This window comes from Macaca mulatta, chromosome 3 (genome assembly GCF_049350105.2).
Source record: "Macaca mulatta isolate MMU2019108-1 chromosome 3, T2T-MMU8v2.0, whole genome shotgun sequence".
NCBI classification, from domain to species: domain Eukaryota; kingdom Metazoa; phylum Chordata; class Mammalia; order Primates; family Cercopithecidae; genus Macaca; species Macaca mulatta.
Window position 1 is genome coordinate 82,811,003 of NC_133408.1, and position 26,393 is coordinate 82,837,395.

The 26,393-nt window shown below is 41.1% G+C and overlaps 1 protein-coding gene across 13 annotated transcripts in view; it reads right to left on the reverse strand.

The window, feature by feature from the left end:
• Positions 1-26,393, reverse strand: part of ADCY1 (adenylate cyclase 1) — a 144,866-nt gene that overhangs the window by 76,765 nt on the left and 41,708 nt on the right. For all 13 annotated transcript variants that reach the window (XR_013415884.1, XR_013415883.1, XR_013415887.1 and 10 more), the window contains exon 4: positions 15,193-15,304. Coding sequence is in view for 6 of the 13 variants with exons in the window: in XM_015133591.3 (XP_014989077.3) it covers positions 15,193-15,304 (112 nt within the window). In the remaining 7 variants the exon portion in view is untranslated. The remainder of the gene's footprint in view (positions 1-15,192; positions 15,305-26,393) is intronic.

The window sequence follows — 26,393 nt, forward strand, 5'->3', positions numbered from 1 at the left end:
AGAAGGAAGAAGAGAAGAAGCCATAAAATGTATTTGAAAAAGGATCACCCAGGTTTTTTGTTTTGTTTTGGTTTTTTTTTTTTTTTTTTTTACCAATTTAACTGTAAAACTACAGATGCAAGCTCAACATACTGCAGGCACAGGAAACATGAAGAAAACTCAAATTCACATCAAAATCAAATTTCTTACAACTAGTGATGAAAAGAAAAAAAAAGTAGACAGAGAAGACCTATTTCAAACAAAGGAAGAGAGTTGATGGCAGACTTCTTGTCGGAGACAACATGAGAGAAGACACTAGAACAACATCTTCAAAGTTCTGAAGGAAACAAAGCAAAACTATCAACCTAGAACTCTCCATGCGGTGAAAATACATTTTTTAAAACTGAGGCAAAAAAAAAAGAGTCTTTCAGAAGTATAAAAACTGAAAGAATTCATCACCAACATACCAGCGCTATAAGAAATGCTTTTTTAAAATTCTTTTATTTACTTTCTCACACACAGTGTCTCACTCTGTCACCTAGGCTGCAGTGCAGTGATGTCATCATAGTTCACTGCAGTCTCAAACTCCTGGGCTCAAGTGATGCTCCTGCCTCAGCCTCCCAAATAAGTAGGACTACAGGTATGTGCCACCACACCCAGTTAAGTTTTTTTTTTCTTTTTTTCAGTAGAAATGGGGTCTCATTATGTTGTGCAGTCTGGTCTCAAACTCCTGGCCTCAAGTGATCCTCCCACCTCAGCTTCCAAAGTGCTAGGATTACAGGTATGAGCCACACCCAGCCAAAAGGAATTATTTAGGCAGAAATATAAAACACAAATAAATATTGACTGCATAAATGAATGAAAAGCAAAGGAAATAGTTACTACATGAATAAACAGATCAGATATTTTTATTGTTCAAATTGCTTTGAAAGAGAACTGACTGTGTAAATAAAATGTAAAATGGAGTTTATAACACAAGAAAAAGTAAAATGTACAGCAACAACATCATAAAGGCCAAGAAGGAAGAAACAGATGTATACAATTGTAAGTTTCTTATGCTGTAATTAATAAATCATGTGATGGTAGACTGCTAAAAGTTAAAATATCTATTATAAACTTTAAAGCAACCACAAAAATAACAAAACAAAGAGTTATAAGCCAATAAAGGCAGTGAGATGGAATCATAAAACATAATAAATTGGCAAAATGGCCAAAGAAAACAAAAAAGGGAATAAAGAACAAATGAGACAAACAGACAGCGAATGGCAAGGGGACAGACTAAACCTAACCACATCACTAACACAAATAGTCCAAATACCCCAGTTGAAAGCAGAGATTATCACCTTAGGTAAAAATAAAATAAAATAAAAGCAAAACTAACTAGGAACAAACTTTAAATAAAAAGAGACAAACAGGCCGGACATGGAGGCTCACATCTGTAATCCCAGCACTTTGGGAGGCTGAGGCGGATGGATTCCCTGAGGTTCGGAGTTCGAGACCAGCCCGGCCAACATGGTGAAAACCCTTCTCTACTAAAATTACAAAAATCAGCTCGGCATGGTTGCGGGCACCTGTAATCCCAGCTACTCAAGAGGTTGAGGCAGGAGAATCTCTTGAACCCGGGAGGCAGAGGTTACAGTGAGCCGAGATCATGCCACTGCACTCCAACCTAAGCGAGACTCTGTCCTAAAAATCAAAAACAAACAAATGAACACACACAAACAGACTAAAAATAAAAGGATGGAAGAAGACACAGACCTTCCATATCCATGGGTTCTGCATCTATGGATCCAATCAACTGCAGATGATAGAATGTAGTTAGGTCTATCAAGGCTGCATCTACACTGAACAGGTACAGCTTTTTTTCTTGTCATGATTCCCCAAACAATACAGCATAACAACTATTTACATAGCATTTACACTGTAGTAGATATTATAAGTAATTCAGAGAAGATTTAAAGTATACGGGAGGATGTGTATAAAGGTTATATGCAAATACTATGCCATTTTTTATAAGGGACTTGAGCATCCAGATTTTGGCATCCAGAGGTAGTCCTAGAACCAATGCCCTGTAAGTATCGAGCGACAACTATTCTTTCTGACAATAGTCAAAGGAAAGTTGAAATGGCTCTATTAATATCAGACAAATGGGATTACAAAGCAAAAAATATTACCAGAATAAAGAAGGTCATTTCTTAATAATAAAATAGTCAATTCATCAAGAAGACATAACCATTATAAATATTTAAAAATTGAATAACAGTTTAAGAATACATGAAGTAAAAATAGAACTGAAAGAAAAAATATACAATTATGTTGGAGATTTCCATACTCCTCTCTCAATAATTGAGAGAACAAGTAGCCAGGAAATCAATAACACATGAACAATCCTATCAACCAATTGACCTAATTGGTACTTACTGAACACACTATTAACAATAGAATTCTACAAAATCAGAGTACTAACCCACCAGAGTAAGCCATATTCTGGGCCATAAATTTAAGAGGATTCAAATAATAAAAAGTATGCTCTCTGACCACAAAAAAACTAAATTAGAAGTAAAAAACAAGATCTTTGAAATATCCCTGAATCATCTCTCTAAATAACCCATGGATCTAAAGAAAAAAAAAAAATCAAGAGAAATTAGAAAGTATTTTAAACAGAATTAGAAAAACACACAACATACCAGAAATTGTGGGATACTGCTAAAGTAATACTTTCAGGCAAGTTTACAACAATAAATTCTTATATTAAAAGACATAAAAAATGTTTAATTAATGGTTTTGGCATCCACCTTAAGAAACTACAAAAAGAAGAGCAAATTAAACCCAAAATAACCAGAAGTAGCACAATAACAGAGATATGAAAAGAAACTAAATAGAAAAATAGAGAAATCAATCAAATGAAAAGCAGTTATTTAAAAAAAAAACCAGTGAAACTGATAAACCTCTAGCCAAAATGATCAGATAAAGGAGAAAACAAAACTTACCCAAACCATGGATAAAAGAGGTGACATCACTATAAATTCTACAGACATTAGAAGGAAAACAAGGAAATACTATGAAGAACTACCACCAAGCTTATTTAAGAAAAAAAAAAAAAAAAAAAAAAAAAACTGACCTGACTAGCTCTATTTAAAGAAACTAAATTTATAGTTAAAAACTTTTCCACAAAGAAAATATCAGGTCCAGACGGATTCACTGGTAAATTCTACCACACATTTAAGAAAGAAAGAATACCATTTCTACAAAAACTATTCCAAAAAATTCAACAAAAGGAAATATTCCCAAACTCATCTATGAGTTAAGTGTTATCTTGACACCATGTACAGAATAAGAAAAGCCACAGACTAATATCTTTAAGTAACATAAATGAAAAATTTTCTAAACAAAATTTTAGAAAAGCAAAGCCAACAATAAATAAGGATAATACAAAACAAATCCTCCTCAACTTATGATGGGGTTACAACCCATGAATGTATGGTAAGTTGAAAATATTGAAAGTCAAAACTGTGTGACTGATCGGGAGCTGTGGCTTGCTGCCGCCTCCCAGTATCACAAGAGGAAGGCACTTTGTATTGAATGTGTATCACTTTCCCATCATCTTAAAGTCAAAACAGCATACGTCAGACTATCATAAGTCGGGGACCCTCTTTATGTCCAAGTAGGGCTTGTCCAAGGAACAAAAGGATGTTCAGATATCCTACCATCAATCAATGTAATTCATTCTACGAGCAGACTAAAAAGAAAAACCATATGATCCTTCCAATAGATGCAACAGAATTAGACAAACTTCAACATCCATTTCTGATTCAAAAAAAAAAAAAAAAAAAAAACTCAGCAAATTAGAAACTCAGCAAACTAGAAATAAAAGGAAAACTTGCTCAACTTGATAAAAAGTATCCACAAAAAATCCAACTGGTAATATCATATTTAATGATGCAAGACAGAATGCCTTCCCCTAATGCTGGGAACAAGACAAGAATGTCTGCTCTTGACACTCCTATTCGACATTGTACTGGTGGTTCTAGGCAGTAAAAGAAGGCAAGAGAACAGAAATAAAAGGCACCCAAGCGGGAAAGGAAGAAGAAAATCTGTCTTCATTTGCAAACAACACGATGATTTATGCAGAAAATGTATGTATACGGAAACCTACTAGAAATAAGTGAGTTCAGCGGAGTTTCAGAACAGTTTACTAATACAAAAACTCCACTGTACAGTTGGCCCTTGAGCAAAACACAGGTTAGGAGTGACAACCCCCATACAGTTGAAAATCCATGTATAACTTTTGACTACCCCCGAAAACATAGCTACCATTGAGCAGAAACCTTACCAATAATATTAACAGTTGATTAACACATAAATAAGCTAGTATCTATTTAGGTTGGTGCAAAAGTAATTGTGGTTTTTGCTATAAGTAATTTAAGTAATTACAGTTTTTGCTACTACTTTTCTTTTTTTTTTTTTTTAGGTGATGTCTCGCTCTGTCACCAGGCTGGCATGATCTCAGTTCACTGCAACCTCTGCCTCCCGGGTTCAAGTGATTTTCCTGCCTCAGCTTCCCAAGCAGCTGGGACTACAGGTGCGTGCCACCACACTCAGCTAATTTTTGTACTTTTAGTAGAGACAGGGTTTCACCACGTTGGCCATAATGGTCTTGATCTCTTGACCTCATGATCTGCCTGCCTCGGCCTCCCAAAGTGCTGGGATTACGGGTGTGAGCCACCGTACCCGGCCTTGCTATTACTTTTAAAGTTAAAAACCACAATTGCCTTTGTACCAACCTAAATACATGTATAATCCTTTATGCACTCATGGCATATGCAACCTTTTCTTAATGTTTTCAATATTTCTAGGCTACGCAGTTCATCTGTGAGTTTTTCCAAACTATCACAAATCTCCAAAATATTTTCCAATATATTTATTGAAAAAAACCCATGTATAAGTGGATCCACACAGTTCAAATCCATGATGTTCAAGGGTCAACTGTATTTTGCTATACTAGTAATGAACAATCAGAAATTAAAAGCTAAAAATCAATAGCATTGGCCGGGCGCAGTGGCTCACACCTGTAATACCAGGACTTTTGGAAGGCCAAGGCAGGCGGATTACTTGAGGCCAGGAGTTCGAGATCAGCCTGGACAACATGGTGAAACCTCATCTCTACCAAAAATACAAAAATTAGCTGGGCATGGTGGTGTGTGCCTGTAATCTCAGCTACTCTGGAGGCTGAGGTAGGAGAATCACTTGAACCTAGGAGGCAGAGATTACAGTGAGCCAAGATCACACCACTGCACTCCAACCTAGGCAACACAGCAAGACCTACCATCTAAAAAAGAAACAACTAGGAGCTACTTAGGAATAAATCTGATAAAATACATAAAATACATATATACTGGCCGAGCATGGTGGTTCATGCCTGTAATCCCTACAACTTTGGGAGGCCAAGACAAGAGTATCTCTCGAGCTCAAGAGTTCGAGACCAGCCTGGGCAACATGATGAGACCCAGTTTCTACAAAAAAAAGAAAAAAATTAAAAATTAAAAATTAGCTGAGCATGATAGCATGTGCCTGTCGTCCCAGCTACTCAGGATGCTGAAGCAGAAGGATTGCTTGAGCCCAGGAGGTGGAGGCTGCAGTGACCTGTGATTGCACCATTACACTCCAGCCTGGGTAACAGAAAGAGGCCCTATCTCAAAAAAACAAAACAAAACAAAAAAAAACCATGAAAAAAGAACTACATATACACTGAAAACTATACATTTCTGAGAAATGCGTAGAATTTTTTTCTATATATTTTTTCTGAGAAAAAAATCAAAGAATATCTAAATAAATCTAAATAAACATATGGTGTTCGTGAATCAGAAGACTATTTTTTAAATGTTAATCCTCCCAAGATTGGTAACATAGATTCAACACAAATCCCAAACAAAATTCCAGCAGGCTTTGTTACAGAAACTGACAAATTGATTATAAAATTCACATGGAAAAGCAAAGCACCTAGAATAGCCAAAATCACTTTGAAAAAGAACCATAAAGTTGGATAAAACACAGGACCTGATTCCAGACTAAACATTATAAAACTACAGGGCCAGGGTATGTGGTTTTTGATGTCAAGATAAACACATAGGTTAATGGAACAGAATTTTTTTAAATCCAGAAATACATTCAACTACATATGGACAAGTGATTTTTCTAACATTTTGGAAAGGGAATTCAGTAGAGAAATGATAGTCTTTTCAGTAAATGATTCTGGGACAATTAGATATCAAGATAACAACAAAAAAAATCCAGCTTTGACCCATACCTCGAAACATATACAAAAATTAACCCCAAATGTATTATAAACTTAAATGTAAAACCTCAAACTATAAAACCCCTAGAAGAAAACACAGGAGAAAATCTATGACTTTGGTTAGGCAAAGATTTTTACTTTATTCTATGTAAGTATATATTTATTTACTTTGCAACCTTACTCTGAGATGAAGGGATATGCAGGCTTGGCTTAGATAGCTGGCAAATGAAACAAATGACTGTGATTATTTGCGTATCTTTCTCATGTGAGTTTTCCTTAGGACAATGTGTACTTGTAAAGCTATGGAAATTCACAGGCGCACAAAAATTATGAATACACTATGTTGTGTTTATACCTTATTAAACATTAATCTGATAATTGCATCTAATGCTTTGACTTTTTGTGGACGATGTTTGTTTTCAAGTTTGGATGCAGAGCTTATAAAATGGTGAATAAGTGAAATAGTATTCAATTTACTTGTGATACAGTATGTGCTCTATAAAACAAGTATTTAAGGAAAACTTTTGTTCCCCTGCTGGATTGTGAGGCAGACTAAGTCACAGATTGTATTCTCCTTACATATGCACGTACCAGTGATTAGCAGTTTCCTGCACACAGCAGAATGAGAGGACATTTGCAGAGTTAAAATGGAATCCAACTGAATTATAATGGTAATAAGGACAGCGTTATTTGACAATTCTCTAAAACAGACAAAGCTGATAAACGGACAATTTCTAGCATCAAATGTTATCTGGTTATATAATTAAGAACTTGATGGGACTTTTAAAATGAGTTTATCATATCTTTATGTTGGAGGGTCTCAATGATTTTCAAGTTGGATTTTCAAATACTCGCATAGTTTTAAAAACACTGACCCCGCTGATCACAGCTTTCCTGGTAACAATGGTAATGATCATACATTGAGTGTAAACCCTATCCTAGGCACTGTGCTAGAGGCTTTAGACTTTTTATTATTTTTCTTTCCATTACTTTACTTCTCACTAACCAATCGAAATAGTCATATTTAGTCTCATTTTTGAATAAGGAGACTGAAATCCAGAGAGATTTTGGATGGCTGCTCACAGGGTGTGGTAGGTTGAAATTCCATGCCTCCCCAGCCCTCCAAAGACATCCATAGTCAAATTTCTGGAATCTGTACATGTAAACTTAGATGGCAAAACACAAAACAAAGCAAACAAAAACAAAGATCTTTGTAAGGTAATAAATTAAAGATCTTAAAATGGGGAAACCATCTTGGATTATCCAGATGAGCCCTGAATACAATGACATGTATCCTTATAAAAATGAAGCAGGAGGAAACTTTACACACACACAGAGAAAGGGAAGGAGAGAGGGAGGGAGGGAGAAAAGGCAGAGAAAGAGAGAAAATAGAAGAATGAAGAGGAGCAGGCAGCAATATCAAGACCGAGGGAGACTGGAGTGATGTGCCCACAAGCCAAGGAATTCCAACAGCCAAGAGAGGATGTAAAAGTTAAGGGACGAATTCTCCCTTGGAACCTCTGGATGGAGTATGGTTCTGCGAATATCTGGATCTTGGCCAAGCAATACTGATTTCAGAATTTGGGCCTCCAAAACTGTGAGAAAAGAAATTTCTCTTGTTTCAAGCTACCAAGTTTGTGGTAATGCACCACAGTAGCCTTGGGAAGCCAACGCACAGTTATAGCACTTTGGGCAAAGATTTTTTAAACACAACACAGAAGTTACAATGCATTAAAAAAAACTGATAAATTGGACTTCATAAACACTAAAACTTTCTGCTCTTCAAACAACACTGTTAAGAGAATAAACAAGCCAAAGTCTGAGGGATCATATATCTGATGGAGGACTTGCATGTAGAACATATAAAGAATGCTCAAAACTTTACAAAAAGAAAAAAATCAACCCAAATAAAAGGAAGCGGTCAAAAGGTTTCAACAGACACTTCACCAAAAAGATATATGAGTGGCCAATAAGCAATGAAAAGATGCTCAACCACATCAACCATTAAAAAATAGGAAATTAAAACCACAATAAAATAGCACCACATGCCTATTAGAAAAAAACTAAAATTAAAAAGACTGACATCAAGTGCTGATGAGGATGTTGAGCAACTGGAACTCATACACTGCTGATGGGAATGTGAAATGCTACAATAACTCTGCAAACATTGTGTCTGTTTCATAAAAAGTTAAGCATACATCTACCATGTTTTTTAGGCACTCTACTTCCAGGTATTTACCCCAGAGAACTGAATATCCATACACAGACTTGTATATGAATGTTCATAGCAGCTTTATTTGTAATAACCCAAACCTAGAAATAACCCAAATGCCCATCAAAAAGTGAATAAACAGACATGCTTCAGTACAGCTACAAAATGGGATGCTTCTAAGCAATGAAAAGGAATGAAGTACAGACACATGCAACAAATTGGATGAATCTCAAAACAATTATGCTCAGTGAAGAAAAGCCAGACAAAGTAGAGTACATATTGCCTTGTTCCATATATATAAGATTCTAAAAAATTCAAACTTATTTGTAGTGATAGAAAGCAGATTAGTAGTTGCCTGGACACAGGGAGAGAGTAAAATAAGAAGTGGGAGGAGAGAGGGATTGCAAAGGGTCTGGGAAACACTGAAGGATATGCTCAGCATTTTGACTGTGGTGATGGCTTCACACATGTGTACATATGCCCAAACGAACAGAACCGTACACATATGCAGCTCATTATCAGTCAATCATACCTGCAAAGTAAGGAGTCCTCTGTGCCACTAAGGACAGTGGGAAGCCGAGGAAAGATTTGAAACAGGAAGCAGAACTCCTCGTGCTCACCCCACGAGGAGCTGCTATGGAAATCCTGGTGAGGTGTAACATATCCCAGAGGTACTGAACCACAGAACTCACACACATTATTGGAAGGCGGGCACTAGTTAGGCCACACGTGGTGCAGTTTGTTGGAAGAAAGCAGCATGCCAGGTTGCGGAAAACAGAGTGTTATGTAAACCTTTCCTAGGAAAACTGACAGATTCACTTGGTCTTCAAAAAGTCATCCAAACACATTTGAGAACTTTTCTTAATAATTTTCCTAAAGACACCAAAACATGGCCCATGGGCTGTCCTGCCTTGGGGAAGGGTGGGGGTGCCTCCTCATATACCGCCCTTCCCCCAGAAACCACTCACCCTCCACCTCTGGTAGGGTCTGGGCAGGTCATTCTGCAAGGATCCCAGGACAGGGAAACACTTTCCCTGCTGTGTGAAGAAATGTGCGTTTCCATTCTGCTCATTGTAAACTGTGCAGGGGCCTGGAGGGGCTCTAGTAGGGGCAGGAGCATGGAGATGGATGGTGGAAACCGAGGTCTTCATGCAGGGAAAGCGACAGGCTCACTTGGCTGGAAGGTTGGGGTGTGAGGAAAACCCATGGGGTCAGACTGGAGAATGCCAAGGGACCCACCTCTGAGGCCCAGTGGTCTGTATATGAGCATAAGCTTTAGAGAGTGGCTCTCAGCCTCTGGCCTGCAAAATCCAGGGCAGTTAGCAAAATGCAGATTCTTTATCCCTAGGACTCTGATGAGTGGTTCTGGATATGGCCCAAGAATCCACCTTAAGGTGTCCCAGGTGACATGACACTTGCTTCTCAATCATGTGCTGAGAAACAGCAAAGAACCACCTCACCAGGAGCCTGCCAGGGGCACCCTCATGCTCAGCCACAGCTGTGCATATGCGAAGTGGGCGCCGGGAGTCTTGGAGAGCTTGGCATCCTCCCTCTATCCCCACAGGGCACTCACTACCACCTGGTGACAGCCAGTCAGACTTGTGCTTGCCCTGCAGATGCATCTCTCCACGAGTGGATTCTGGAGCCTATTTACAGCAACGGGGAGGGTAAGGAGTGGCCGGTGCTCTTCAGAGCCATCATGCGCAGATAGCTGAGCCCTAATAAACCCACAGCCAGCTCTCCCAGGTACTGATCCTGCTCCCAGCCTAACTCAGCTTCTCCAAATGAGGTTCCCGGCCAACAAGTGCCTATTGTAGGCCACCCCAGCCCCTCCTCTGGCCATTCTCATATGTGGACCCCATCAGAGGTTCCCCAGCCTCAGGTAACAGGCCAAGGAGTCTAGAATCCACTGGAGTGGACACACTGGCAGGGCACCGTCCCACTTAAACAGGCAGGGATAGCCATTGTGTGCCAGGCTCCATGGTCAGCACTGGGACTCAGTGCCAACTCAGACATGTGTATGGGCTGTCCACAGGCCAGTGCCTCCCTGGAAAACCGCCATACAGTGATGAACGAGTAGGGTTAGCTGGACAGGATGCACCCATTCCACAGAAGGCGGGTGAAAGGTCAGAGGCCCAATGGGCAGAGACCTAGAGAAAAGATGGCCTTTGGGGCTTTCAAGGATGAGTAGGAGTTCTCTTCTAGGAAGACAGGCTTTGGAGCCATAATGACACCGCTTCCAATCCTGGCTGTGGCTCTGGGGATGTTGCTTTATCACATGAGCCTCATTCTGCTCACTCTTAGAATGAGGATGACATCATGTCCTGGCCAGAATGTTACAAAGACTTCTGTGAGGTCACCAACTTGGCCTTTGTCTCCTCATGTTGCACAGTTCAGCCAAACTCAAGACTTTCAACTAAGGCTCTTAAAGTTCCACCCTGATTTTGAGGGCAAGGGTCAAGAGAAGAAACAGGCCCAGCCCCTTATGCCTGTATCTGCTCACATCGGAGCATCGCCTTCTGGTCCTCTAGTGCTATAAAACAATTGCTGGTCAATATGTGCCCCCACCCACACACTGCCGAGCCCTCTACACCCCAAGGCTGTCACTCTGTGATGGCATCAGTGCACTAGGGCAAGGCCCCATCCTCCTTCCTGCCTGGCTGGCGAGATCCCTAATCGAGCCCCCGTCTGCTCCCACGTGATCAAGGGCTTCATATCCAGATGGATCCCACTTACAATAATGTGTTCCTAGAAACCAGAAAATATTCTCTTCAGCTCAGACTCAAATGTTGCTGGGACTGAGCAGCCACTTTACACCAGAGTTGTAGTTATTGGGGGTGATGCTATTTATGCTGCTGCAGGGACTGCTGGTCCAGTTCTCTCTGCTGTGCTCCTCATGGGCACCTGGAGCTCTCAGCTGGAGGAATTCAAGGGCTACATGAAGGCACCTTGCAGCTGTAATGATATCCTAACCTCTGCCAGCACTGTCAGCCCTGCTATGCAGAAACAGCGTCCCCAAGAACAAAGGCGGCCAGCAGTACAACCTGGAGGCTCCATGGGGCTGACTCCCAGGACACTCCACCACCCAGAGGCCAACACGTCAGCCACTGCCCAGCTGCTGGGCAGCCACAAAGCAAAGACAGGGCGCATGGATGTCTTTAAACGTAACACTGTTCAGGTGTCATGGTTTAGAGCAGAGGCTGGCACGCTGAGGCCGTGGACCACTCCTTGTTTTGTAAAGTTCTACTGGTGCACAGCCACACCCATTTGTTTAAGTATTTGTGGCTGCTTCCATGCTCCAACGCAGAGTTGAGTTGTTGCAACAGAAACCATATGTAACCCACAGAGCCTGAAATATTTACTATCTGCCCTTCACAGACCTAGTCAGCTAACCCCAGGCAGAGAGCCTCACATTAGGGGCTGCTGGGTCCAGAGCCACCAAGCCTCTAGGAAGTAGTTGGTCCTCCCTGACCCTCAGTCTCCTTCTCTTGGACATGGGATAACACCACAATCCTGCATGGTCACTGGGAGGAACAGATAGCAGAGTGCAGGTCTTTGTGCTGCAGCAGGTGTCCGCAATACACACATCTGTGCACACATGGGAAGTCAAGAGGACAGAATCCCCTGACACAAAATCATGTCAGCTTAGTCCCCATTTCTCATGAGGTGACAGTGTTCCGTGCTGCCAAAGGACTCCAGGAGAATGTTCCCAACCAAAGGTGGTGACCCACAGGGGACACACAGGCACTTACATGCATGTACAGATACACAGTCACACAGGTACACACATACATACATACTCATATATATATCACATGCATGCTAACCTACACACGTACACACGTGTGTTCATGTAAGCACTCACACATGTAACACACCTGCACACATAACGCACATGCATTTGCAGGCACACAGGCTCACTCATATACATTCCCACACAGGCACACCCATGTTCACACATTTATGTGTACACATGTGTGCACATGCATGCTCACACATGTGCACAATCACACACGTATGTACAGGCACACACATCTCAACACATCTCTCACTCCACTTGACCCATCAGGCCTCTCCACCATGTACATCACCCACTCTCTGATGCATGCACATTCTTCTTGATAAAAGTATGTAAGCCAGCATCCCAGGCATGAATCAGTATCCTGGCGAAAGAGCCAAGTAGGTTTCAAGGAGTCACTTGGAACATGGAAACACTAGATGAGAGAGCATGTGATGATGCCTCGAAACAGGCCCAGAGCCCCCACCCATACACCCTGGACAGTGGCACAGATAGAAAGGAACAGCAGATGCCAAGGCCTGGGACCAGGGTGACAGCCCAGCACCATGAGCAGCAGGCAGCTCTCCGTGACACCTTCAGCCTCTCCTAGGAGCCAGCACTTCTTTATCAAAGGAAGAAACTGCAAAGCAACTGGGCTGAAATAAGGTGCCTCATAAGAGAACGAGAGCCCTAGGGAGTCTACAGCAGGACTGCAAAGGGCCTGCGCTGGCCCAACGTGGGTCCTGTCCCCTCACGGACAAAGGTACTGATCTCAGGACTGCCAGGAAGACAGAATCAGATGGTAGAAGTGGAGGACCCAGCACCAGCTCCAAGCACAGTGAGAGAGAAAAGGCCCAGGTGGGGCCAAGCGGGACCCTCCAGAGAAAAGCTCCCAAGATGACCAGCTTCCTGCTGAAGGGGTGGGAAGCAGGAGCAGGCCCAGGACACAACACTGGCTGCACAGTCCAGGGGACAAGCCTAGTGGACGGCCCAGATAAGACTGCAAGGGCACTGCAGACCAGAAGCTCTGCAAGGGCATTGCCCAGCAGAAAGATGAAGTGGGCTTTCCCAAACGGGCTGCTGTGGAACATTGGCCCAGGCTATCAACGGGGTGTCACTGCCCACAAAGATTACTGTGGGGAAAAAAAGGTCTTGAGATCCAGTTGTAAAGTCAGTTTACTTTTCCACTGTTTCTTGGAAAAGTAAAAGGTGCGGATCTTTTCCACTGTTTACTGGAAAACTAAACAGTGACTTTACAACTGGATCTCAAGATCTTTTCTTCCCCACAGGGATCTTCCAAAGGGAGTAGTGTCCAAAATCCCGCATGCCCACCCTCTTTCCCCCCTACCCCTCCTACCTTAACCTCTCTCCCTCATCAGGTGTCTGCAACAGGCTCCCAAGTTTTCTCCCACCTCCAGTGGGTCCCCCTAACTGCTGCCACGTATGGCAAGTATGGCCTCAGCTCATGTGACTACCGCCTGGCTCTGTCCTGCCCAGCCCTGCCCTGTGCTCAGAATGCCCCTCAGGACTCTGCACAAGCCAGCCCCCTATTAAGGTGCCTTCCTCTCCCCTCCTTCATTGAGGGAGCATCCACATTTTCCCCCAAGACGCTTCACTGCCACCTCCTCTGAAAAGGTTCTGCCTTGCTGAACAGAGCTCACTGCCCCTTCCTCTCACACTGACCTCAGCGCCCCTCCCTGACCACCTGGAGGCTGGACAAGAGGTGAACTTGAACTTGGCTCCATCTCACTGTGCTCCTCTCACACCCTCACAGGGCAGGGATGCTAGGTGTCTGGGGTCCAAGGAAACTCAGGTGGGTCAGTGGCCCTGAAAAGCATCACATCCTGGGCTCTCCTGACACCAGACTCCCTCCTCCCCTTCCCCCTTAGAAAGAGGAGACTTTCTGTGTCCACGGTCAGCCGTCCTGCAGAAGCCGACCCTTCCTGCACAGGCTGGGCGTGAAAATCTCAGGGAGGATGTGCCAGGTGAATGGCAAGAGGGGAAGTTCCATCACATGCAACCAGGGCACATTCTAGCTTTCAATCTGATGACTGATGAGCAGTACAATGTACCCGTGGGCAGCAGAGGAAAAGGAGGGGTAGGATATCAATGCCATGCAATAGATGTGCTCTCCCTGGGCCTGCAACATCTGTTGGCTTCTGCAGCTCAGATCCCAGTCCCACATGTCCTGTCTCTAAACACAGCACATTCTGTGGGGAAAAAGGGTGACAGTGCCAGCCCCTCAGAAGCCTTATGGCCAATGTGACTAAGTCCCAGGAGCGCAAACCTCTGTACAAGGAGGTTTGGCTGGCTTGCTCATCTTTGCTTCCAAACATGCACATTACAAGCCAAGGCTGTTGGTATGGCCTTGGCCCAACGTTCAGCAGAACGTGGCTGCCAGATGTGACTGATCCAAGGAAGGTCTTTCAAAACCCCAGCACGCAAGGGTGGTCACTGCCTGCACCGGGCATCAGGAGGCATCAGCAACTGGGCCCCCAGCAGACAAGTTTCAATCCCAGGAGGGTGGCAGACCCAGCATCAGGCCTGCTCCAGTAGAGCCCAGAACAAGGGGTTGCAATCACCAGCTCTGTTTGCAGTGGGACGCAATGGCAGCAGGATGGTGCACAGGGCAGACCCATATCTACATATGGCCTGCACAACGAAGCCTTCTGCATGGAAGTCCCGATTCGACAGCATGCTGGCCGTGCTTGTGCAAGCATTTTCTTATCTGGTAAATGCAAGGTTCCAGTCCAAGGAAAGGAATCAATGAATGGTGAGGCTAAAAACAACAGGTGATTTATAACCTTGCTGGAAGAAATGCTTAGCAATCAGTCTAGTTCATGGTCCAAATACAGAGAATCCACTGGCATATCATCACTCCAGAAGCAATTCTAATTTAATTCGAACAAAGAAAAACGCTGCACTTACCGTGGCTAACTCGTCAAACTTGCCGAAGAGCTCATTGAGGAGTTTCACCAGCTCCTGGGCCGTGCACTGGGATGCCAAGCCCGTGAAACCCACGATGTCAGCAAACAGGATGCTGCAAGAGAAAGGGGTGCCAGGCTGCCCTTCTCCCAGTCACTTAGGAAATAATTCCTAGAAGTATATCGACGTTTACATCTCCAAATCACTGTAGAATCAATCACCCCATTTATTCCTCAATGCAGACTAGAAATGAAGGCTTCCTGGTTCCCATCATATAGGTGAGAAGACTGAGGCTCAGAAAAGCCACAGAATGCCTGGCCACCGGGGGAGTAAATGCTGAGGCCATTCACAGCTCGCCATCCCCCATGCTGACCCCTCACACCACGTAGGGAAAGCCCATCTCCCCTCTGCTAGACCTGCCTCTCCTTCTTGAGGAGGTTACGATGTGGCCAGTGGCACCGAGCAGAAGTGATGTGCTTTTAAGCATGTGGGCCCCTCCACACCCCTATATTCCCCTTCTGCCCCCTGAATGCAGGAAACTCGCGGGCCCCGAGTGTGGTGTCAATGCTTCACAATGAAAAGGGAGGGAGTCCCCGAATTCCTGGGCAAAGGGGCCGCCCCCTCAGTCTGCAATGACAGCAGGAAACACACTGTCTTGCATCAAAGCCTCTATGTACTGAGTGTCTATTTATGATAGCACTGGGGTGAGCCCTAAACAACACAGTGTCTACCCACAGGGCAGAACTTTCATGTTTTCTGGAATAATAAGACTTTAAAAAGATGTTTCCAATTGTTTTCTCTTCTTGCAATATTAAAACATGCTCTTTGAAAATATCAGAAAAAAAATTTAATTGTATATTTTTGTCTGTAAAAATGTTGTAGCTTTAAGATATCTCTCCACAGGGTCCCAATCATTTAATCACATTTTTTCAAAGTGTTCTCGGCTTTTTCTGTAACTTTGAGGCTTCCTGAACCCAGAACGCCCCCAGCACCACTATAGGAAATAAACGCAAAGTAAAAGAAAATGACCTATTTTGTTCACAACACAGGGTATCTCCAAAGATGGGCCAGCCAGCAGGGGCAGGAGGGGGACAGGGTTCAGAGCCTGGACTCCAAAGGGCACTATCCAGCTTCACCACTGACAGCAACTTATCCAACTGTTCTGCATGTCCGCCATGTAAAATGGAAATAAGACTAGAGTTCAGGTCATACCTTGCCCCTAGTAAGAGCTCAGTGATTATTTATAATCATTTATAATACCCTCTAAGTATTCTAATTCATTTATTCACTTGCTTATTCAACAAATATTTATTGAGGGCTATATGTGCTGGCATTGCTTTAGGTGCTTGGGATTTAGCAGTGAATAAGATTCATGGCAGGGTATGTTGGCTCATGCCTGTAATCCCAGCACTTTAGGAGGACAAGGCAGGTGGATCACTTAAGTCCACGAGTTCAAGACCAGCCTGAGCAACATGGCAAAACCCCATCTCTACAAAAAATACAAAAATTAGCCAGGTGTGTTGGCGTGCACCTGCAGTCCCAGCTACTCAGGAGGCTAAGGTGGGAGGATCGCTTGAGCCTGGGAGGTGGAGGTTGCAGTGAGCCGAAGCATGCCACTGCACTCCAGTCTGGCAGACACAGTACAACCCCATCTCAAAAAAAAAGGATCTGAATAAACCTCACTGCCCTCAGAAAGACTCCATTCTATTCAGGGAAGGAGCAAACATTCAGAGAGCATCAAAGGTGACACATGTAACTAACTATGGAAAAGCAGGGAAGTCAGATATGGACCTGTGTATATGTCAACTAGGATTGCTCATGGGGGTCCTGAAGGAGGGGAGCGGGGGAAAGGGACACACAGACACTGGGAGAAGAGGATTATGCGTGATGGTAACAGCAGGTGCTGCTCTTATGATTTTTGCTGGATACAGAATTATCTTTTTATTTCAACCTTTGAACATGCCATTCCACTGCCTTCTGGCCTCCCTGGTTTCTGATGAAAAATCAGTTGATAACCTTGTTGAAGATGCCTTGTAGATGGTAAGTCGTTTTTCTCTTGCCGCTTTCAAAATTGTCCTCAAGTCTTTGGTTTTTGACAGTTTGATAATGACATGTCTCAGTATGGGTCTTTTTGAGTCTACCCACCTTGGAGTGCACTCAGCTTCTTGGACGTATAGGTTAATGTTTTCCAAAAACTTTGGGACATTTATGGCCATTATTTCTTCAGATATTCTTTCTGCCCCTTTCTCTTTCTCCTCTCCTGTGGGACTCTCAATAAGTGTGTACTGATACGATTGATGGTGTCCCTTAGGTCTCTGACATTCTCTTCATTTTCTTCATCCTTTTTTTCATTCTGTTCTTCAGACTGGATAATCTCAACTGAGCTACCAAGTTCACTAATTCTTTCTAAAGTGTACTCTACATTATTGTTGACTACAGGTAAAATATTGTACAGCAGATATCTACAGCTTCATGGCCACTGACTGGTAACTCCCCATTTCTTCCTCCCCCAAGACCCTATAACCACAAAGACACTCTTTAATTCTATGATTTCGACTATTTTAAATACCTCATATAAGTGTAATGTTGCAGTATTTGTCTTTATGTAACTGGCTTATTTCACTTGTATAATGTCCTCAAGTTTCATCTATTTTGTCACATATTGAAGAATTTCCTTCCATTTTAAGGCTTAACAACATTTCATTTTATGTACATAACACATTTTCTTTTAACACCTTTATTGAGATATCACTGACATAAAAATTGTGTTTACTCATGTGTATATGTGGTGTACAATTTGACGTTTTGATAAACCTACATAGGTTGAAATAATTGACACAATCAAGGTAATTAAAATAGCCATTACCTCTGCACAGCTACCTGTGCATGAGCAAATTTCAAGTATACAATACAGTATTGTTAAATATTGTGACCACACTGTATGTTAGATCTCCAGAACTTATTCATGCTGCCTAACTAAAATTTTGTATTCTTTTACCAACATCACCCCATTTTCCTCTGCCTTCATTCCCTAGCAACCGCCATTCTACTTTGCTCCTATGAATTTGACTATTTTAGTTCCACATACAAATGAGATCATGCAGATATTTCTGTCTTACTTAGGTTACAGTAATGTCCTCCAGCTCCATACATATTGTTGAAAATGGCAAGATTTCCTTCTTTTTTGTTACTTATATGTGTTGCATATTTGTATATATGCACATATATATATTAACTGACACATAAATGTACATACTTATGGGTTATGGTGTGCTACTTCAATATATGTATACAACACGCAGTTATCAAATCAGGGTGATTAGGATATCCAGTACCTCCAATTTTTATTATTTCTTTGTGTTGATAACATTCAAATATCCTCTCTTCTAGGTACTTGAAAAGTGCAATAAATTATTGTTTACTATAGTCACCCTACATGCTATAGAACAATAGAACTTATTTCTCCTATCTACCTGTAATTTTGTACTCATTAACCAATCTCTCCCTATGGCTTCCTTCCTCCTACTCTTCCCAACCTCTAGTAACCACTATTCCACTGCCTACATCTAAGAGATAAACTATTTTAGCTTCCATATAAAAGCGAGACTATGTAGTTTTTTTGTTTTTGTTTTTGTTTTTTGTTTTCTGTTTTTGTTTTTTGTTGTTGTTGTTGAGACGGAGTCTCGCTCTGTAGCCCAGGCTGGATTGCAGTGGCTCAATCTTGGCTCACATTCAGTATTTACCTTTCTATGACTGGCTTATTTCACTTAATATAACGTCACCCAGGCACACCCATGTTGACATGAATGAGAGAATTTCATTTTTTATGCCTGAATAGTATTCCATCCTGTAAATATACCACATTCTCTCTACCCATTCATCTGCTGTTGGACACTTAGGTTGATTACACATCTAGGTTATTGTGAATAGTGCTGCAATAAACAGGGAGAGCAGATATCTCTTTGACATACGGATTTATTTTCTTTTGGATATATACCCAGTACTGAGATTGCTGGATCATGATAGTTCTATTTTTAACTTTTTAAGAAACTTCCACTCTATTTTCCACAATGGTTGTACTAATTTACATTCCCGCCAACCAGTACAAGAGATCCCTTTTTACTGCATCTTCACCAGCATTTGTTTTTGTCTTTTTGATAACAGCCAATCTTACTGAGGTGAGATGATTCTCATTGTGGTTTGGATTTGCATTTCCGTGATGATTAGTGATGTAGACCATTCTATCACATACTTATTGGCCATTTGGATGTCTTCTTTTGAGAAATGCCTATTCAGATGCTTCACCCATTTTAAAATCAGATTATTTGTTTTCTTGCTATTGAGTTGAGTTCCTTGTATATTCTGGATATTAATCCCTTGTCAAATTAATAGTTTACAAATGTTTTATCCCATTCTCCTGTTGTCTATTCACTCTGTTGATCGTTTCCTTTGTTGTACAGACACTTTTCAGTTTGATATAATCCCATTTCTCTAGTTTTTATCTCATTGCCTGTGCTTTTGAGGTCTTGGCCATAAAACATCTGTCCAGACCAATATCCTGAAGTATTTCCACTATGTTTCCTTCTAGAAATTTCATAGTCTGGGTCTTATATTTATGTCTGATCCATTTTAAGTTTACTTTTGTGTATGGTAAGAGATAGGGGTCTAGTTTCATTTTCTGTATATGCATACCCAGTTTTCCCAGCATCATTTATTGAACAGATTGTCTTTTCCCCAATGTATGTTCTTGGCATCTTTGTCAAAAATCAGTTGGCTAAAATTACATGGATTTACTTCTGGGTTCTCCATTCTGTTCTATTGGTCTATATGTCTGTTTTCATGCCAGTACCATGATGTTTTAGTTAATATAGGTTGGTAGTATATCTTGAAGCCAGGTAATGCAATGACTCCAGCTTTCTTCTTTTTGCTCAAGATTGCTTTGGCTATTCAGGGTCTTCTGTAGTACCATATGAATTTTGGAATTTTTTTTTCTATTTTTGTGAAGAATGTCACTGACATTTTGATAGAGATTGCACTGAATCTGTAGATCACTTTGGGTATTATGGTCATTTTAACAATATTCTTCCAATCCATGAATGTGAAATGTCTTTCAATGTTTATGTGTCCTCTTTAATATCTTTCATCGTTTTACAGTTTTTATTGTAGAAATCTTTTACATCCTTGTTTATATTTATTTTATTTTTTGTAGCTACTGTAATTGGGATTGCTTTCTAGACTTCTTTTTCAGCTCATACATTACTAGTGTATGGAAATGCTACTGATTTTTGTACATGGATTTTCTGTTCTCCAACTTGATTGAATTCATTTATCAAATTCTAAGAGTTTGGTCCTGCCATGGGGAAAGTGGGGTCAGCCCCAGCAGTCACAGCCTTGGCCAGCAGATGGGGTAAACACATCCCTCTCACATCCCAGGCCCACCTGTCACAGCTGAACCCTTCAGACCCGGGCAGTCCATGCCTAGCCAGCAACTCAGCCCCAGGCCATACGAGCCCCTACGCAACTCAAGACCAAGACTCCGTGGCAATTCACATCCTGCTTAAGCCCCAGGAGTGGTGCCTGCTTGCCAGTGCCAGTGGCTGCAGACCACACCATGATTGCTTCTCAGTTACAGTTGCAGGAGCCCACCCCTGCTTTGCTCCAGTTCCACAAGCAAATAGCCCAAGTTTCCTGAATGCCTATGACTGGCACTGCTGGATCCCAAAACAATGCACACTCTGCTAAAAGCTAGGATTTAAAAAATGGCATCTTGCTGTAGCCACTTAGGTTGTAGAATGGGTGTGGGACCCAGGGCAAGTTCCCTCCCTGGAGCAGTTCCTGCTTATGGCCTCCCAGCTGCTTCCTAAGATGGATTCAAAACTTAGGAGGGTGAAGGTGCCCTCCTATTGCATGGATCTCCAGTGGGAAACTGGGTTGCAGAAAGACTCTCACTCACCCCTCCCATGGGTTGCCTGTTTTCCTTCTGCTTCCTAGTTTTCCCCTTTCCATTTAGGAGGCCTTTTTTTGTTGCTGTTCTTTCTTTTCTCATTGCTCTGGGTAAGACTTCCAGTTCTATGTTGAATAGAAGTGGTGGGGGTGGACATCATTGTCTTGTTCCTGATTTTAGAGGGAAAGCTTTCTGTTTTCCATCATTGAGTAAGATCCTAGCTGTGGGCTTGTCATATATATAGCCTTTATTTTGTTGAGGGGTTTTTTAATCCTAATTTGTTGAGAATTTTTATCATGAAAGGGTGTCAAATTTTGTCAAATATTTTTCTGCATCTATTGAGATGATCACATGATTTGTATTCCTTATTCTCTTAACATGTTGTTATCACACTAACTGATTTTTGCATGTTGAACTATCCTTGCATTCCAGGGATAAATCTCAATTGATCATGGTGTATGATGCATTCAATGTGATCCTGGATGCATTTGCTAGTATTTTGGCTGAGGATATTTGAATCTGTATTTATCAGGGATATTTTCCTATAATTTCTTTTTTTTTTTTTTTTTTGTAGTGTTCTTGTCTGACTTCGGTATCAGGACAATGATGGCTTCATAGTTTGAAAGTGTTCCCTCCTCTTCAATTTCAGAGACTTGGAGAAAGACTGCCATTAATTCTTCAAATGTTTGGTAGAATTTACTGGTGAAACCATCTGGGTCTGGACTTTTCTTTGTTGGGTTTTGATAACTGATTCAATCTCCATACTATGTACAGGTCTGTTCAAACTTTCTACTTCTTAATGACTTCATCTTGGTTGGTTGTGTTTCTTGACATTTTTCAAATTTTCCTAGGTTATACAGTTTGTTGGTGTTCACAGTAGTCTCTTATGATCCTTTTTCATTTTTGTGGCCTCAGTTATAATATCTCTTCTTTCATTTACAATTTGATTTGAGTTTTCTCTCTTTGTTTTCGGTCTAGGTAAGAACGTGTCAAAATCTTATTTACTGTTTCACAAAGCAACTCTTGGTTTTGTACATTTTTTAATATTGTTTTTTATTTTCTGTTTCATTTATTTCTGCTCTCATCTCTGTTATTTCCTTCATTCTAATAATTTTAGGCTTAATATGTTCTTCTTTTTTTTGGCTTCTTGAGGTGCAAAGTTAATATTGTTACTTTGATATATTTCTTTTTTAATGTAAGCATTTATTGCTATGAACTTCCCTCTTATTACTGCTTCTGTTCCATCCCTTAAGTTTGGGTATGTTGTGTTTTCATTTTCTTTTGTTTGAAGGTATTTTCAGGTTTTTTTGTTTGTTTGTTTGTTTTGTTTTGTTAAGATAGGGTCTTTCTCTGTCACCCAGGCTGCTAGAGTAGAGAGGTGTGCTCATAGCTCATGGCTGGTCTTGAAATCCTGAGCTCAAGCAATCCTCCTACTTCAGCCTCCTGAGTAGCTGGGACTACAGGTACATGCCACCATGCCTGGATAATTTTTAAATTTTTTTGTAGAGACGAGGTCTTATTATGTTGTCTAGGCTGGTCTTGAAATCCTGGGCTAAAGCAAACCTCCCACCCCAGCCTCCCAAAGTGCTGGGATTACGGGTGTCAGCCACTATGCCCAGCCTGGAGGTATTTTCTAATATCCTTTTTGATTTCTTCTTTGACCCAATAATTGTTCAAGAATGTGTTTTTAATTTCAACACTTTTGTGAATTTTTCAGTTTTCTTTCTGCTATTAATTTCTAGTTTCATCCCACTGTGATCAGAAAAGATATCTGATATAATTCTTAAAACTGTGAGGACTTGTTCCGTGACTTAACATACGACCTTTCCTGGAGAAAGATCCAAGTGCACTTGAGAAGAATGTGTATTCTGCTTTTTGAGTTTTGTAATGTCCCCTATATGTCTGTTAGGTCTATTTAGTCTATAGTGCTATTGAAATCCTCTGCTTTCTTTTTGATCTTGTCTGGATGCTCTGTCTGTTATCAAAAGTAGACTATTGAAGTCTCCTACTACTATTGTTTTTTTTTACAGTTCTGTCAATGATTGTTTTATATACATAGGTGCTTTTATGCTGAATGCATACATATTTACAATTATTTTATCTTCCTGAGAGTTGACCCTTTTATCATAATAAAGACTTCTTGTCTCTTTTGGCAGTTTTTGACTTAAAGTCCCTTTTTTTCTGATACAAGCATAACCATCTTTGCTCTATTTGGGGTCTCATTTGTATGAGCTATCTCTTTCCATCCCTTCACTGTCAGTTTATGTACATCCTTAAATAGACAGCATATAGTTAGGCTTGGTTTTGGTTTTGTTTTTATCCATTCAGCCATGCTATGTGTTTTGACTGAGGAGTTTAATCCATTCACACTTTAAGTATTGATAGGGAATGGCTTACTATTGTAACTTTGTTAAATGTATTCTATTTGTCTTGGATTTCTTTATTTGTTTTTTCCTCTCTTTCTGAATTCCTTTGTGTTATGTTAATTTTTTGCTTTGATGTGCTTTGATTCCTTTTTCTTTCTCCTTTGTGTAGTTTCTATAGCTATTTTTTTCTTTGTGGTTACCTTGGTTCTTATAAAAACTATAACTGTCCATTTTGAGCTGATAACAAGTTCAATCACATACAGACACTACACTTTAACTTCTTCATAATTTATTTTATGTTGTCACAGTTTCTATTTATTCATATAGTATGTATTTTAAGATACTTTCAGTTATTTTTAATACTTTAGTTTTCTTAACTTTTATGCTAGAATGAAAAGTGATTTATGCACTACAATTACAGTAATACAGTATTTTGTATTTGTTGATGTATAAATCTTTACCAATAAGTATCATATTTTCTTATGCTATTGTGTTGTTGTTTTGCATCCTTTCATTTCAATGTAAGAACTCCCTTTTGTATTGCTTGTAAGGCAGGTTTAGGGGTCATGAACTTCCTTCCTCAGCTTTTAATTGTCTGGGGAGGTCTTTATTCCTTCATGTTTTTAAGGAGACTTTTGCTAGGCATAGTATTCTTGCTTAGCAGTTTTTTTCTTTCAGCACTTGAAATATATCATCCCACTCCCTTCACGCCTGCAAGGTTTCTGCTGGAAAATCCATTATCTTATGCTGGCTGTATGGTATGTGACAAGTCACTTTTTCCTCTCTGTTTTCAAAATTCTTCCTTTGTCCTTGACGTTTGAGAATTTGGATAAATGTATCTTGGTGTGAATTTTGGGGTGTTCATCTTATTTGGTGTCATCTGAGTTTCTTGTAACTGCATGTCCATTTCTTTAACCAGATTTGGGAAATTTTCACTGTGTGTGTATATATATTCATATTTAACAATACATTTTTACATCATATATGTAATATATGATAAAAAAATATATATATATATAAAGTGTGTGTGTGTGTGTACAAACTTTCTGGTCCTGTTGCTCACTGTTCTTCTGTAACTCCCATAAGGTGTATATTGGTCCACTAATGATTTCCCATAACTTTCTTAAGCTTTCTTCAGTCTTTTCTATTTCTTTTTCCTTTTGCCCCTCTAACAGAATTATTTCCAGTGAGTCCAGTGACTTGTCTTCCAGTTCATTGGTTCTTTATTCTGCTGAATCCTTCTAGTGAATTTTTCAGTTCAGTAATTGTGATCTTCAGTTCCATGTTCTCTGGCACTTGTTAATATTTTCTATTTTCTCACTTTGTTCATGCATTATTTTTTTGACCTCAATGAGCATCTTTATGGGAGTTATTTTAAATTATCTATCAGGTAAATTATATAACTGTTTCATTAGTCAGTTTCTGTATATTTATCTCATTCCTTTGTTTGGAACATCTTTGTCTAATTCGTAATCTTCCTTAACTCTGTGTTGGTGCCTTGAGATTTAGACAAAGCAGGTACCTCTCTCAGTCTTCATGGGCTGGCCCTATACAGGAGAAGACTCTCACCAATCACCCACAGATTCTGGTGCTTTACCAACCCTTTCTCTCCTGAGAGAAAAGCAGGCAGCTGTTAACTTTGTCTGCTCACTCTGTGTTGAGCGGGGGGCGGGGGGAAGCTATGGTATCTATCACCCCAAACTACCACCTCTGTTCTCTCCTGGGTAGCCCGACTGTACAAGACCTATCAAGAGATCCAGGGGAGAGACAGATGCTTGTTCTTTGGGCAGCCCCATAAAAGTTGGGGCAGTGGTCACACTGACTCCTTCTCTCCCCAGAGGGAAGCTTAGAGCTGAGATTTTTCATCAGTTCACTCTATGCTGAGCAGGGGAAAGGGTCAGTGATGTCTGCCAGCTCTAGCTGTCAAAAGGCTCTTGACTTTTGATGCCTTTCCTGCAGTATGGAGAGGCTCTGGCTCCCCTTGAGGTGCTCCCAGGATTATTCTGGTGGTCTGTTCTTCCCATCAGGGGACTCGGTCAGTGTGTCATTCCTTATTTTGTAACAAGAGGCAGTGAGAGAAATGAGAAAAGTCAAGGCAGACATTAGTGTCAGCTAATCCCAGGTCCTGTCCCAGCCTGCCACTCACTGGCCAGGGAGTCATACATACGTTTCACTTTGTTGAACCTAAATTTCCTCATCTATAAAATGGAGGTGACAATGCCAGCAGTTCACAGAAGCATGATGATATTAAACAGAACCAAGTACTTAGCAGAGAGCTGCTGAGCACAAATTCTGCAGTCATGCTGGGCTCAAATGCTGGCTCTTCAGCTACTTTCCACCCACTTGGGCCTTCACCCCACACTGCTTAAGCATCCTCCTCTGCAAAAGGAGGACAACACGGGTCCTTACTTAACAGCATGACAATGGGCAGTGAACACGTGTGCTCAGAACAGTGACTGCTGAGCTCTCAACGAGACAGCAATTAGCCATACTGGCTTGGCATACAACGACGACTGACTCTGATGGACCCACAAACCTCAACTCATTTCCAATGAATGAGGGCTGGTTTGCAGGGACCCAGTCTGTGGTGCTCAACATAAGAAAGAATGAGAGTTTCTATGGACCTTTTGCATCTTCAGAGGCCAAATGGGCAGAGAGGCCTGACACCAACACCCAGAAGGGCCAGCAAAAAACAGCAGAAAAGGAAAGTGCTTCAGGTCCCTCAAACATCATCTCCTACCTCAGTGATATTTACGTAAAGCATTAATCCCAAATAGGCAACACTCGACCATTCTAAGCACATTATACTTGCATGAAAATTATTTTTAAATGGAATTCACAATTTAATAAAATAAATACTTTTAAACAGAATCTTTAAAAACAAACAAGCCTCA